Source organism: Scyliorhinus canicula, chromosome 5 (assembly GCF_902713615.1).
Source record: "Scyliorhinus canicula chromosome 5, sScyCan1.1, whole genome shotgun sequence".
Taxonomy (NCBI): domain Eukaryota; kingdom Metazoa; phylum Chordata; class Chondrichthyes; order Carcharhiniformes; family Scyliorhinidae; genus Scyliorhinus; species Scyliorhinus canicula.
The window spans coordinates 124,248,833-124,265,462 of record NC_052150.1 but is presented as its reverse complement, the minus strand read 5'-3'; the positions used below and the strand labels follow the sequence as shown (position 1 = coordinate 124,265,462).

At 45.3% G+C, this 16,630-nt stretch overlaps 1 protein-coding gene across 1 annotated transcript in view; it reads left to right on the top strand.

Annotated features, from left to right (window-relative positions):
- The window catches only part of gabbr2 (gamma-aminobutyric acid (GABA) B receptor, 2), a 1,146,382-nt gene that overhangs the window by 674,753 nt on the left and 454,999 nt on the right, over positions 1-16,630 (top strand). The window contains exon 3 of the mRNA XM_038797583.1: positions 6,706-6,876. Within this exon, the coding sequence (XP_038653511.1) occupies positions 6,706-6,876 (171 nt within the window). The remainder of the gene's footprint in view (positions 1-6,705; positions 6,877-16,630) is intronic.

The window sequence follows — 16,630 nt, the reverse complement described above, 5'->3', positions numbered from 1 at the left end:
ATCTGCTATAAAGAAAGTTAGGTATTGCGGTCTAACGCAATTGCAACAGACTCCGTGTCAAACATGTTTAGCTGGGTGTTTACCAGCGCTCGCAGCACCAACAAAGACCACGCTGTCGAACGGGACTTTGTTGCACTCTGGGGTCTCAGCGGACAATGCCCTGCCAATACTGCACTTAGTCCCGTTTCCTGCACTGAGGATCTCCGCTTGCCACAACTCCTCTGGACAGGAGGAGATCCTGACGCTATTTTTAAATGGCGCTCCGATCTCTTGAACCCCCCAGAGCAATACCCAACAACATATAAGGATGTCCTCGGGACCACTCTGTGCCCACCTCACACAGGCAGGGCATCCCCAGGCCCGATCCCCAGCATTGGCACAATGCCAGCCTGGCACCTTGGCAGTGCCCCTGTCAGCCTGGCAATGCCACTTGGGCATCCTGGAAGTGCCAGTTTGGCAGTGCCAAGGCTCCACCAGCAGTGGCAGGGTGCCACCCTGCCCAGAGGCAATCACCCAGGGGCTTCCAATTCCCTGGAACTCCTCCAACCCCCCCCCCCCCCCAGTGCCGTTCCGCATGGTCCCCGTTTCTGGGGACAAGTACTGAAGAGCACACGCCTAAGGTCCCCGAGGCAAAGGTATTAGATCTCAAAGCCGCCGGTAGATCAGGCGAGCTGCATATTAGAGTGAGACTTGCTACTTACTCCAAATACCAATTTACTCAATACTGTCCATATCGCAAAGCCTCGCGAGATCCCATTAGATCTCGCAAGGTGTGGCGAGCTGAGAAAATCCTGGAAGGGTCCTCCTCTGACATCTACCAGCCACGCTTGATGGAACCACAAAACTGGTGGAATGTTTTGAACAGCTGACTTGATTAGTAGACAGGGAAATGTTATTTATACGGACTTCCAGAAGATTTTTGATAAAATCCCCCATAAAAGACTGCTAGCTAAATTTGAAGCTCGTGGAATTGAAGGCAAATTATCGACTTTGTTTGGAAATTGGTTGAGTGTCAGGAGTGGGGGTGGAGTAGGGATAATGGGCAGGTCCTCTAATTGGTGGGATGTAACTGGTGGTGTGCTATAACAATCTGGGTTGGTGCCTCAATATGGGAACAATGATAATTGGAAAATGTACCCTCTGGTTACTCAATGGAATTATGACTAAAAGGTGCCATTTGGATGAAAGAAGCTGAGTTCTGAATCATTGTGTTATTGTGATGACCATTATACAACATTTCAATGATACAATTTCTTCAACCAACAATATAAAAATGATGGTGAGCAAAATCTTCAAATTTTCCTGTCCTTTGAAATATTTATGCAATTCCAGGGCTTTAGAAGGGCTCTTCTGCTTTCCTCAAGGTTCTGACACAATGCAGTAGGAGATGCAAACCTCAGCCAGCATCACGTTATGCACGCAGCACATGAGGAGAATTTAAATATCGGAGGCAGCAGGCAAAAACGATTCCATGGCATTCTTTCACAATACCACAATTGCTGGTTCAATCATACCTCGAGCAAATGTCTCCTTATGAAAGATCATAGGAACAGCTGAATACCGGTTAGCAGAAATACAGATACCAACCAAAAGGTTGTTTGGTTGAAAGCACAGGGGGATCTGCATTCTGAGAATCCACAAAGCAGACCTTCCTCTCAAAAGAACATTACCATCAGAAATTTATGATTGCAAAAAATGTAAGCCAATGAATAAATCAAAAGAAACCCATGTGTCACACAGTCGTACATGATTACACATATGTCACCAATCTGTTGAATATTTGCACCAATTATGTTGAATAGTTTAATAAAACCTTTATGAAATTTAAAAAAAATAAAGATTGCAGAAGAATCAGTCCCCATCACCATGAATAACAGCAATAGTGATGCATAGTTGTAATATTTAAAGTTGGTAGAGGAGGGATTAATTTGCCCAGGAGGTCATGGGAATGGAACCATTGTCCACTTTCTATACTCCCAGGCCAACTACCTTCACCTGCTTCATGAATGGCCTTGGTTTCATCAGAAGGTCACTGGTGATTGCATAATGTTCAGTACCGTTCAAGACTCTTCAGCCACTGAAGCAGTCCATGTCCAAATGCAGCAAGACCTAGACAATATCCTGGCTTGGGCTGATAAGTAGCAAGTAATATTTGTGCCACACTTTTAATGACATTATCATCACAGAATCCCCCACTATCAACATCTTACGAGTTACCATTTACCAGAAATGGTAAAGAAAGGTGCAAAGGAGATTTACCAGGATGTTGCCTGGAATGGAGAGTAGGTCTTACGAGGAAAGGCTGAGGGTGCTAGGCCTTTTCTCACTAGAACGGAGAAGGATGAGGGGCGACTTGATAGAGGTTTATAAGATGATCAGGGGAATAGATAGAGTAGACAGTCAGAGACTTTTTCCCCGAGTGGAACAAACCATTACAAGCGGACATAAATTTAAGGGCTTGTTCTGTGCTGTATTTCTCTATATATCTATATAGAAACTGGACTAGCGATATAAACACTGTAACTAAAAGAGCAGTTCAGATGTTAGGAATCCTACAGTGAGTAACTTATCTCCAGATAGCACCAGCAGTGCTAGGGTGCTACCCTGTCAAGAGGGCAAACACCTTGGGGCCTCTGATCCCCTGGAAGAACCCACAAGTGCCTTTCCATCTGGTCCCTGGTTGTGAGAACCAGCACTAAATGGCACTTGCCCGAGGTTTCTGAGGAAAAGGACGGGGATTCTCCGGCTGCAACCACCCAGCGACAAGAGAATCTTGCCCCAGGTGAATGGAGTTCCCCATTGTTTGTGGCTAGCCCGTGGCGTTCTTGTGGTCGGTGGGTGGGGGGGGGGGGGGGAAATCCAGCCCGTAGGGTTTGGACCCAGCACCTCTGGCAGACGAGGGGAGAGCATATTAGAATGAGACTAGCTCAGTCTTATGTGCAGATTTGCAAAATGCTGATTCTACCCACAATGGATGGGATTCAGATCGCAATGTCTCGTGAGATCATGTTAGATCTCGTGTGGCGTGGCGAGATGGATAGTACCCAGAAGAGGGATCTCCCGTCATCTACCAGCTGCGTCTCCTTTCGGGCTCAACGGGGACGGTAGATCATGCCTATTATGAAACCATTGTCAATGATTGTAAAAGCCATTTGGTTCACTAATGTTTTTCATGGGAAGAAATCTGCTGTCCCCACCTGGTATGGCCTACATGTGACTCCAGACCTACAGAAATATGATTGACTCTTAACTGCCAGAAAATCTTAGCCAGATTAGTAAAATTGTATTGAAATATAAAGGCTTTAAATGCACTGTGTATACTTTGATACAATTTTACCAATCTTGTCAAGATCTTCTGTGATGTTGGAGAAAGCATTTGTTCAGACTAGAAACACTGTTTACACTTACAGGTAGGTTGTAAAACCAGCCTATCCTAGTCCAAAGTACAATATGACAGCTTTGATGAAAAGTGACACTTAAGTCATGGGTTTAACGATTCAGATTGCTGCTAATCCTACCCAAATGGTCATGCGGTGATAGAATTCAGAATCTAAATTTCCTTGCTCAGCTGATTTACATACTGATTTAAAGGTTGTAAGTGCAGTGTTGAGGAAGGTGGAAGTGGCATGTCTATGAAATGTAGAGTCATGGGAACATGGGAATATAATAGCACGAGGTATCACTGAGGAGGCTTCTTATAAAATGAATTAGTTGATTGGAAACAGCAATGAGGTTTAACGATATACAGACACAGAGGTATATCATACAGATCTTTACTCCTTGATTCCTGGATCTACACTTCCCGAGCCCCTCCTCCCAGGGTCCCGTGCTTTTTTTTCCCTTTGGATAGGCTTCACGTGCATAATAGGCCATGAGATGGATTATGTGGCCTGTTAAACATTGCCCTTTAAAGAGGACATGCTACCACAGGGAAAAAAAGGCCTTTTGAAAGGCATCATAACAGTTAGCAGCCTTTACCATGCCTGAAAGTTCAGGGATTCAGAAGCAACAGCAAATATGAAACCAAAGAAAGCCAACGTGCAAACCTGAGGCTGTGGCTGCATTGGTACCATCACCTTGCTGCCTACATCATGCACTTTAGTGCCTGATGTGTTGGGTAGGCTGGGTCTATGTGGACTGTGTTTGATGCAGTGTCAAGAGAGACAGACTTCCAACACTTGATGAGTTGCAACACAATTTTATTTAACATCTAACTATATTACATGCTGAACTGTGGGTTGTCACTATGCTGACTTGACTGGAGACCTGAGGCTAGCCTGACCAGACTAACTGACTACCACATGGTGTTTGCACTGGCTACTGCTCACAAGCTCTGACTGTCTCAGAGGCTGCATCCCGAGAGAGCGGAAAAACTGGTGCCCTCTGGCTTTATAGTGGTCGTGTCCTATCTGGTGATTGGCTGCTGTGTTCTGTGTGCTCACTGGTCATCCTGTGTGTCAATCATTGCCTATCTGCACTCCATCATATACATGGATGTATATTATGACAGTGTCTGGCATCTTTACCGAAGGTGGTACAGCTCTGCCTCTGGCTCTTTGCTTCCCCACAGTTAAGTGCAACAACTTTTTAAAATGTGTTTGGTGACATCTTGGCATCACTCGGGTTTTGCTAGCTAATGATCACTCTGGGTCTGGCACTCGTTCTGTCAGGCAGTGCCATGTCAAGAGTGACATCTGTGATTGGAAAGCTCCTGAAGAACTATCCAGCAGAACAGTTAGTCAGGCCATCCTATTTATCTGTGCCATTGAACCTGCTGCCACAATCTACCTTCAAAGCTGGAATCGCAGCATGCACTAATTATGTGTCAATGCTAGATATGCTCACCTCTGACCATGGATACTGATGTGTGGGAACTGGCAACTTAGCGTAGAGTACTTCTCATTTGGCTCAACACCGTAGTCCTTTACCTTTTATTCAGCACCTTAGTTTGCAGTATTCCTACTGGGAATTTGATATCTTTGATATGTTTTGGACAAGAACAAAAAAAAAGATGGGCAAACAAACTTTGAGAATCTCAGTGTTAGGAGAAAACTAGTTAGAAATTTTGGCCAAAATAGTTTCTAAACTGTTAGATTATTATGTGAACTTTGCCTTAAACTTTCCCCTTCTACTCATCAGTGCTGAGCAATCCGGAACATTCAGTAATTAGTGTCTAGTGACATCAAGTCCATTATCAGTGGCATCAAGGGGCCCTCGTGAAATTGAAGTCAATGGAAAGCAGGGGGTGAGGGAGGGGTGAATCCTCCAATTGGATGTGTAAAATAACATGGTAGTGATGGTTGGAAACCAATCATTCCAGCTACAGGACATCATTACAGGAAATCCTCAGGTGCCCTATGTTTAACTATCTTCAGCCGCTTCATCAATAAATTTACTTCATCAACAGGTCAGAAATGGGGAGGTTCGCAGATGATTGTACAATGTTCAGCACCATTCACAACTCCTCCGACACCGAAAGAGTCTGTATCCATGTCCAGCTAGACCTGGACACCATTCAGGCTTGGGCTGATGTATGGCACAAATGTTATTTGACATTTATAGAATTTACAGTGCAGAAGGAGGCCATATAGCCCATCAAGTCAGCACCGGCCCTTAAAAAGATCACCCTACTTAAGCCCACACCTCCACCCTATCACCGTAACCCAGTGACCCCACCTAACATTTTGGACACTAAGGGGCAATTTAACATGGCCAATCCACCTAACCTGCACATCTGGACTGTGGGAGGAAACTCAAGCAGACACGGGGAGGAAGGAATTGAACCCCGGGTCCCTAGAGCTGTGAGGCAGCGGTGCTAACCACTGTGCCACCGTGGGACCCCAATTATGATTTAATTGCTGAATTCTCCACCATTAACATCCTGGGGAGTCAGCATTGACCAGAAGAATGTCAGAGGCTGGGAATTCTGCAGTGAGTGACTCACCTCCTGACTCCCTAAAGCAGGCCTCTCCAACCTTTTCACTTGGTGGGGGAGGGTACATTTGCATATTTTTATCACTAAAGGGGATGATGAACAAATTTCAGAGAGAGAAAGTTTATCACAACAACAGACTGAATATCAAGACAACATTGAGGTTTTAATTAGCAGCAATCACGAGAAGGCAGGCTGGCACCCAGGTGACAAACTACCCTACCCAGAGGCCGACCACAAAGCGGCCTCCGATCATCTAGGAGACGCCCCTCCACCCACCATTCCACCTGGTCCTCGTTTGTGGGGACCAGTACTGATCAGCCCCCAGCTGAGGTCTCCTCGGCGAGGCCAGTAAATGTCTGGTGGCCTTTCGATCCAGCGAAGGCAGGGGTAAGTTAGCCTCTAAGCGGACTTCACTCTGCAAGACTGGCTCCCGCCTATTGTGGCTAAGGTGTAACAGCTGTTGGGAAGCCCGAGGGAAGCCTTTCCCGCATTTACCAGCCATTTTGTGCCCCCATTTCTGCGCAACGTGGCCAGTTGACTGTGCGGAGAATCTTTGCATGATTGTTTTTGTGAAGTGCAAGGCATGTAATCTTTCAAAATTTTCAATGAATTTAAATCTTCCCTTTGGATGTTGCAGCTCAGTGCTACACACAGATTAATAATGTCAATTGTTGATGGGAAGTGGATCTTCATGTTTCCAGTAATAAGTTCTGTTCAAAGCAAAGATAGCTCTCACTGAATTATTAACAATATCTTAATGTTTCTTACAGCTTTCCTTTGCTGCAACTACACCGGTCCTGGCTGACAAGAAGAAGTATCCCAATTTCTTCCGGACAGTCCCATCAGATAATGCAGTCAATCCTGCAGTTGTCAAGTTTCTCAAACATTTTCATTGGCGTAGGGTAGGAACCTTGACCCAGGATGTGCAACGATTCTCTGAGGTACGTTTTCTTTACTTAAGATAAATATGCAATGACCTTGGACAGCTCAAGATCAGTGCCAATAGTGCTGATGGCTTTATAAATATGTGATAGAATAATTTTGCATTGCAATGTTGACAGTGAAAACGTATTGCTCATAAGAGAATCCATTATATGTACTATAAAGGTTGGTGATTTCATTACTTTGTGATTTCCTATCATAGCTTCTCACCTCATTGTACCAGAGAAATACAAACACAAAGGCTTGAATTTTCAGAATGCCAGGGACTCAGTGGAGAACATCCTGCAAACTCCATCAGACCCAATGCCATATTACAGTCTAACGAGAATTGTGTGGCACAAAGCAAGTCTTTTGCCCCTCACTCCTGAGGATGTTCTGATTTGGAGAGCTGTCAGCCAATCAAATCAGCCAGATGTTCTCCAGGCACAGTGCTGCACTGGTGGGAAGAGATTGACACTAAGTCACAGGTACCAATGGACTGGCAAGTGGCAGGGCTCCTCGAGTGGGGAGGATAGGGAACACCATGAGTGAGGGAGGGGGGATGTAATTGTGGTCTTGGGGTGATACACCAGGGTGGCGATGGGGTGGGATGTCCGGAAGTCACTGGACCTTAAAGGGAACGTGTGCCCCCAGTCAGAAGGGGGTTTCTAATGGAGACCCCCCCCCACTTCCTGTCTGAGATCCAAAAATGTTAATTTATGTGAATTCATGCATTTCTCCCTGAGTTGTCAACTGCCTGCCAGCCTAAAAATTGAGGATTAGTGAGGAAAAAGCCTTTAAGTGGCCACTTCAGGACCTTAATTGGGGCTGGGGTGGACTTTCCCTCTGAATCCCAGCCCACCAAAGAATACCATAAATCCAGAGACAATCCCAGCAATGTAATTCCACAGTCTCCCCGCTACCAACACCAAACCCACCCCGACTCAACATCTGCCAGTGAGGGAGCATGAAATTCTGGCCAAAGATTCATGATACCAATAGAGCACAACTAGTTAACAGGGACCTATTGATTTGTAGCAAAACAATGTTTGCACAGATATGCAACAATTTTTTCAACAGGTGTTGATTTTCTCAAAAGGGAGCATTTCATTGGTGTTGGCCATCCAAATGATGTTTATTCATATGAGTGGCAGCTAATAATCTAACCCGGGAGGAAATCTTACAATCTATACAAGAAAGAACAACTGGAAATTTCTTCCCACCCAAATCCAAGAGTGCAGTGGTCCACGGTGCTGCAGTGGTTAGCACTCGGCCTCACGGTACCAAGGTCCCAGGTTCGATCCCGGCTCTGGGTCACTGTCCGTGTGGAGTTTGCACATTCTCCCCGTGTTTGCGTGGGTTTCGCCCCCACAACCCAAAGATGTGCAGGCTAGGTGGATTGGCCACGCTAAATTGCCCCTTTACTGGAAAAAAATGAATTGGGTACTCTGAATTTATTTTTTTTAAAGAGTGCAATGGTCAATTCTAACAATCCTGACATTGCCTGGTTGATTGAGCTTCAGCAATCAGTTTGTTTCATCCATTTGTAAAGGTGCTTAATCAGTACTTACTGATGTCTAGCTTTAATTGCTTAGTAAAACTGCACTTGAGCTTGTGAAGTTTTGGCTGCTCAAATCATTTTATTCAAACTTTTATATAAAGCTGTGGTACAACCAAGCTCCACCCCAAACATTTATCAGTCATTTCCAATCAATTTCCCTTTAATAATACAAGATAAGATCACCAATGAGAAACCAGGAGGACACGTACAGGGCAAAACAGAGGAAACCTGTCATTTGATTACATGAGCTTGGTGGCAGTGGGACCAATTCAATCAATAATTTGTTCCTCTTTAAGTTAGCTGAATTTTATTTGAATAAACCCTCAGCATGTCATTGTCAGTGGAAAATGATTGTCTCTGAAGTCAATAATTGCATGTGTCTACTATTGAACCGTATGAACTCAAATCAGAATTACGAATTATGTTTGGAAGAGTACACAGAATGAGGGGGAACTTGAGCAGAAACAGAAGTAATTACTGTGTGAGTGTAATTTAAAACATTCTGATTGTAAATTTTGTAAAACTTGCTTATCGAATAAACGTGAGTTATTATTTTCCAGCATTTAGAAAGTAAGAAGCGACGGAACTAATATAAGCTAGTGTCCACTGCTTTCAAGCACTTCATTTCTAACAGTTAACTGAACCCCTTCAAGATTTATTTTCTAAGACGTCATTGCAGTTCATGTAGAGAATCAACAAAATCGAGATTCTGTACTGTTGACGTGCACATAAATAGTTCAAGTGGATATTCTGATTTGACTGTGTGTATCTGTCATCGAAAACTAGTGATCCTAAGACTATTAATTGGTCCTTTCTACTTTTGCAAATTGCCACTATATGTAGTTGGCTGTGTCAAAGTGTAACTACAAAAGTAAAAGTTGCAAAAATAACTGAATGGATAGAAGAGGCATACTGACTCGCAAGTGGTGAATGGTGAGCAGAACCAAATGTGCTAAATACAATATTGCTATAATAATTGTTAACATAAAGAGAGATACCATAAGAACCTAAATAGTGCTGACTATTTGTGTTACTATATGGATACCAAGTGTGCACTTTGTTAACAGTAATCAGAGGGATACAATGCAGGAAAGTTACAGACAGGAATGATGAAAGATAGTGCTCAGTTTGACGGGTTATCAAACTAAGTTGGCTGATAATCCATAGAACACTATATATTGATATTACCAATATACAACACCAGGCACCAAAGGGTAGATTTTCAATTTTGGAGGCGGTGGAAAATTGGCAGCAGGTCAATCACCTGTTATACAGACTGACTCAAGAAATTACAGTTCATACCTTTCCCAGCCTCTTCCCTAACTACAATTCCCATCCTTTGCTTCCTGATGCTCTTGCTTTGTGCTGTGCATTGTTCTTCATGGCAACTTGTCTCATTTTTGCTGCCTGGCAGCCATTTCTCACTGACTTCCTGGTCAATATTTATCCCTCAAGTAATGACATAAAATCCATTGCTCACTTTTTTTGCCAATAGTGGGACCTTTCTGTCTACAAATTGGGTGCTGAACGTTGTGACAGTGAACACTCATTGATGGGAAAGTATTTTGGGACATACTGAGAATATGATATGAAAGATATAAATGCATTTTTAAAAATTTGAATTGTTGAAGCCTGTGAAGTTCTTGACGAGAATCAGCACCACACATGCTATTAACATATAGATTTGTTTATTCTCCTTCACGACTCCCACTGCTGGAATATGGGTAAGGTAGCTTTATGTGGAAAAGGAAATAATGCAGGAAGGCCTTTGGCGCCATGCCAGCCGGGGCCGAAGGGACTCCGCCGGCCGGCGTGGGTCTGCGCATGCGCGGGAGCGTGCTGCTGACATCATCCCCACGCATGCGCGGAGGGGGGTTCACCTACGGATCGGCCATCACAGGGGCTGACACAGCCGACGCGTAGGAAAAGAGTGCCCCCACGGCACAGTCCCGCCCGCGGATCGGTGGGCCCTGATCGCGGGCCAGGAAACCGTGGGGGCACCCCCGGGGCCAGATCGCCCCACGCCCCCCCCCCCCTTCCCCCCCAGGACCCCGGAGCCCGCCCGCGCTGCCAGATCCCGCCGGTAAGGGATCTAGGCTAATTTATGCTGGCGGGACTGGCAAAGAACCAGCGCGACTTCGGTCCATCGCAGGTCGAAGAATCGCGGGGGGGGGGGGGGGGGGGGGGGGGGGGGGGCTCGGCGAGCGGCCGCCGATTGGCACGCCGTGATTCCCGCCATCCTGGCGGGGGGGGGGTTGGTGAATCCCGCCCATAGCATGTTTCAATGGTTTGTTTCTGTTGAATCCGTGATAAGTAGAACTCAGACGATAGTAGAAATTATGAACAAGGTTTATTTCAATACAATTTGAATACTCCTCCACTCCCCTAAGGGTGTCCCTCGCGTCCTGCACCTAGGGTGATTTTTTATGCAGCTGGGGCTCTCCTTATAGAGGGGAAGCCCCCCCACCCCTCCCCCCTTTAAAGGGGACATTCATATTCTGGGAGGTCATGGGAAATTGCTGTGCCCTGATCCTGGGACCTCCATGGGATTATAACAGATTCCAATTGTGTGAACTGAAGCATAACTTGAGCATTTAAATTCACCAGTAACACTATTTCATATTCTACCTTTTGTATTATTTTAATAATGCTCTCGGCCATATACAATGAGATAAAAGATTTGTTCACCAACTGATAACATTTGTAATGTAATCATGTGAGGAGTGTGGACGTTTTCTCTCATGAGTAGAATATAATCTGACATCAGGTGTGATCTCATTTAATTCAAGTTCTTCATCTAAGATGCTGATGTTTGAATTGGATTCAATGCTCACGAATGGTGTTTTCAGTGCTGTGAGGAATGACATGTTACGTGTGTTGCTTTGTGAACCGTGCTTAGCAGTAATCATTTATCCTTCTGTGTTGGTCACAACAAATGGCTGGATGTCATAGGGGGTTGTTTGCTTCCCAACATGACCATCACATTTCACAAGCTCTTTACAGTGTAGCTCGAAGTTTCATGTTTTGCTCTGTATTTACTCTCATTCAATCCTGTTATCGATCAAGTGTGTAGATGTATTGATCATTCGCTCCGTGGGCTAGCTCAGGAGGGTGTGTGGACATAGGGCAGGCTTAGATGAGTTTAGCTGGAAACTTTCCAGCTTAGAGTGAGGAGTTGCTCTATAATTGTGAAGAAAGTGATATGACTCCTGCATCTCTGACTTGTTCTCAGTTGTAGCTGTATGTATCCCTTTTCTCAATGTCTCTCAACCTCTCAATTGGTCCTTGACCAATGGGATGTAATTTTTCGATGTATGAAACCCAGGTAAAGAACTCATCACTGTTGAATGGGGGTCCATTGTCACTTCTCCCCATTTGAGAGGTTCTAAACAAAGTGAAAATCTGTTCAAGCCTTGGGATGACTGTTTTCACTGAAGTGGATGTAATTACTTCTCTGACTGGGAATTTGCTGTCAGTGACAACAAGGTGCTCACCAGTCTGAAAATCTCGAGAGGTTCACAAAGATTTGATATTTTGGTTACTTGACAAACTCTCAGTGATTTTATGTTCTACCATGTGGTCAATTCCTGGGAATCATATCTTTTCCCCAAGGTAGGGTTTAGTTTTGACAATTCCCTGGTAACTTTCATGTGCTAAAACACATTCCCTCAGTAACTGTAGAATCACAGTCCAATTGTTGGATAGCACAATATTTGATTTGGTTGTAATGGCGATCTCATTCGGAACATTGCGAAGACCATGTCGTGTGTGCTCAATTTAATTTGCAAACACTCTCTCGGTCATTTTTTTCTAGTTTTACCATTCCACAGCTGTCATACATGATTACATCGCCTCATCTTGTTTTGTTGCAACTTTGGTGTTAGCTAGTTTTCACGACTTTGGCATTGTATTAACGTATGTAGGTAAGTTTTTGTTTGGCAATCTTTTCCTCATGACTAGTGGGACTGACTGTCGGAAAAGGATATTGTGAAACACAGTCTGCCAGATTGAGCTTGCCAGGCTGTACTCAACATGGAAATTATACAATGCTCTGTTTGAGTGGGTAGTTTGCTTAGTGGAGTTTTGAATAAGATTACTAGTCGTCTATGAATCGTTATTGCTTCAAACTCACTTTCATACAAGTAGAGATGAAAGTGGAAGATACCCCATGCAATTGAGAGCACTTTCCTCTCTGTTTGTGAATAACATTTCTCTACAGGCATTAGTCATTTGCTCACTATTGTAACATCTGATGGTTTACTTGATTGTCCTTCTTCCTACCAACTGTACCTAAGCCAACTGGACTTGCATCCGTGACAAGTTAGGGGTTTCTAAGGGGCAATTTTCAGCCTATGATCGCAGTCAGAGAGAATGATGATGCAGGCAAAAAGTTCAGAGACAACTGGGAAACACCATTCTCTCCAGAGAGATCGCATTCCGCGATTTCCCCAATCCCTCACTGGCGATGTCACCCCACAAAGGATGGGAACCTCATTTAAATGGATTATAATAAATGTTATTATTATTAACCGGCCTCCCCACCGCATGATTCTTCCTCACGAAATACTCCTATCTCACTGATATGATGTGAGGTTTACAACAGCATTTTAAATACAGGATTTGGTCGAGGAGATCCTTCCAGGGGCGCAATTAAGTGTAGTCTTCGAGAGGAGAGGGACATGTCTGGGCAATCCCCTGGCAATAGCGCCTGGCACAGGTTAGCACTGCGTGCTGGACTGCCACCCTGGGAGCGGCAACCTGTGCCAGGGGCAGGTCCTCATGGTAGCCCCATGTGGGAGAGAAAGGTGGGTTCCATTTATGGGTGGTGGGGAGAGACACCAGGCAGTGAGAGGGAATTTGCAGGTGTGGGTGGGAGCACACACAGAGGGGAGGAAAACACAATCAAACTTCCATGGTGGGGTAGCCCCCGATGATTGTCTGAGGGTGGGGGTGGGGAGAGCAAAACATCTGATCAGGGCACCTGTTAAAGATGGCAACCAGATCGCTGTGCAGCTGCGTGCCAGCTCTATTAGGCCCCACCCCACCAAATCATAAACCACACTGTGGTAGCATAGCCCCCTTAAGGAGCGATCCTTTGCAGGCCATGTGACGTACCTGGAGCTTATGTGGATGCAGCGTGCGAACCTGAGCCTATCGGGTGCCAGCGCGTGGACCCGGTTGGTGGATATCATCAGAGTAAACCCGAAAGTCAAGGTGACTACTCATGTGTTGGAGTTGTGTTAATCAGTAATTTTAACTTTTCCTTTGTTAATAAATCACCGTTGTGAGTTAACACCGTCCCGTCGTATTACTTTGCGCTAAGACATTGACAAAGAGAATAAATCAGTCCAGTCAAAAGGAAAGTCTTCGACTTTTGGGAGAGAGGAAGAGTGGCCTCACGATGTCCTGAACAGAAAGGTATAGTATTAACCACAGTTGAATAGCTATGCCACCATTCAGGAAAATCGACCAATTTGATCCAGAGGTTGAAAGTTGGGGCCAATATGTGGAAAAGCTTCGATACTTTTTAACTGCTAATGAAATCATGGCAGAAGACAAGCAAAAACCTATATTACTCACAGTTTGCAGCCCACAAACATAACCACATGAGGTGCCTAACATCTCTGGAGGCTACAGACACCCAAGTATTTTGATCAATTAGAGAAACTAGTCAAGACCACTCCAATGGTCATGCATTACAATGCAGGGTTATAAACTCCATTCAGGTCCAGGAAAAAAACAGTATCCGCTTTTGTAGCCATTCTTCAACAGATGTCGGTACATTGTGAATTCAGTCCGTCTCTCGGTGATATGTTACTGGTGGACGGCATGGCAGCACAGTAGTAGCACTGCTACCTCACAGTACCAGGGACCAGGGTTCAATTCCATCCTTGAGTGACTGTCTGTGTGGAGTTTGTACTTTCTCTCTGTGTCTGTCTGTGTTTCTTTCGAGTGCTCCGGTTTCGTCCCACAGTCCAAAGATGTTAATGTTAAAGTGAGGTAAACGGCAGCTACTCAAAACACCCGGAGTGGGACTTCTGGTGGCGGCTTGTGTACTTTGTTTTTGGCCCTTTTCACCCAGCGTTTGGGGGGTGTTTGGGTTGAAACTTGAATAATTTGATAGGATAAGGGTGCCACACAAGAGAAATGCCCAGAAAGTCCAGGTCAAAGAAGCCAGCAAATAAAGAATCGTCGACCTATTCAGAAACCTCTTGAGGCTCGGCTGTCACGAAAATGGTGAAGGCCGCTGACGTGACTCAGGTTACTTAATTAACGATCGAGATGCTTATAGGCATCCTGCAGGGTTATAAACTCCAATGGAATTTAAATAACCTCAACAGGCTGTCTCCGAAGACCTCCACAATGCAATAGAGGTGGATCTAGCTCCCATTCGAGCAGGGTGGTGCAAACAGATGAAATGGTAACACGCATGGTAAAGTGTTACAGGGTGTGGAAGTAGCTCTCTCGAACCAGTGGTCAGATTGTCTCTTTCGCGGCTGAGATGGCAATGTTGGCAAGTGTTAATAAAGAAAACATTGCGTGCCAAGGTGGATGATTTGGAGAATCACTCCAGGAGCAGAACCTAAGAATCATGGGGCTGACTTCTGGTGGCGGCCATGGAGTGAGTGGTCACACACAGCACAGCTTCTACTTGAAGGCTTTGGTTTTGCCCCTTTTACCTGAACTTAGGGGTATTTCCGCGGAAAAATCGTGCGGAGAGTGGAGTGGGATAAGTTCTCCCTTGGATAGGCATGTCTACGAGTTACAAAACAGAAGGCCGTGAGAACCCTGACTAAAGAGTTCAACGAGACTCTTGGTGCAGCATCAATTCTAAAAATGGCTTAAGGGGGTGGGCCATCTTCAATTGGAAAGCTACAAATGGAGCAGTTGATGAGCATCATCAAGGATGAATTTCAGCAGCAGAGTAAGGAAATGCAGAATGACTGGTCAAGGCCATTGAGACGAGTAGTGTCACCAAAAAATATGTCCAGGCGGATTGTGAGTGTTCCAAAGGGAGTGAAGAGAACGTGTGCAACAGGCTTTGTTGCGAGGATGCTGGCCAGGTTGGTGGAAACGAAGGTATTGGACAAGGCCCCGGCGATGGATCGGGCCCTTAGGTCCCTGAGGCAGAGGCCAAGAGCAGGGGAGCTGCCACGGGTGGTGATTGCGCTTATTCACAAGTTCCAGGACAAAGAAAAGATTCTAAGGTAGCCCAGGATGTGGCAGGATTGTGAGTGGGAAGGAAACGGAATCTAGACCGATCAAGACATTGGAGTGGAGCTGGCCAGGAGATGGGCTGGGTCCAACAAGGCCAAAGCAGTGCTGTATCAGTGCCATAATTAGTTTGGGATGCTGTACCCGGCCAGCCTTTGGGTAACTTTAGAGAGCCGGGAATCTTATTTTGGGACGTCGAAGGAGGTGAGTGACATTATTAAGACGGGAGAGGGCTGAAGGAAGATCTTGGGTAGAAGTGTTATCTCTGCGAAAGTTTGTTATCTGTTTCTGTTTGCTTACTGGGAATAGTTGTAATGAAGGGGTTGCACCCCCACCCCTTTTTTTGTGGTTTCGGGGGTTTTTGTAATTTCTGTATTATTTGTATTTTTTGTATTGTTAATTTTTTTGGATTTCTTGTATTTTGGCATTTTTGTACTGAAGTTTAATAGTTGCTTGTTTCGGAGGGGGAGCCCTTTGGTGTTTAGTTTTAATGCACTCCATTGGTTATGCTCTGTGCATTGCATGAATGGTTGATGGGGCGGCTCGAGAATGCTCTGTAGGGGGGCCATGTTTAAATTATGTTTCTCATTTAGGATTGGGTGTGCGGTATAGGGGAAGGGCCGGGGATGAGGTTTAGAGAGAAGGAGTGGGGGTGAGGGAGGGGGGGGGGGGGGGGGGCTGCAGGTTGGAATGGAAGGTGAGGCATGCGGGGAGGATGTTGGGTTTTTGGGGGTTTGTGGGAGGCCTTCAGCTGGGAGTCATCACGATAGCAAGGAATGCTAATGAATGGAAGTGAAGGGGAGGTGGTTAGCAGTGTGGGGGTGGGGAGGGGGTGTTATGCGCAAAGAGTTGAGTGGGATGCGGAATATCAGTTATGGAGGATGGGTTTGGTCATGGATGGGGTGGGGGTCCATCTTGGGTGAGCCCAATTCAGACTGGGGATGGTGGGGCAGAGCCTATGGGTGATGATGGTGGATGCGAGAACTGGGAGAGTTTAT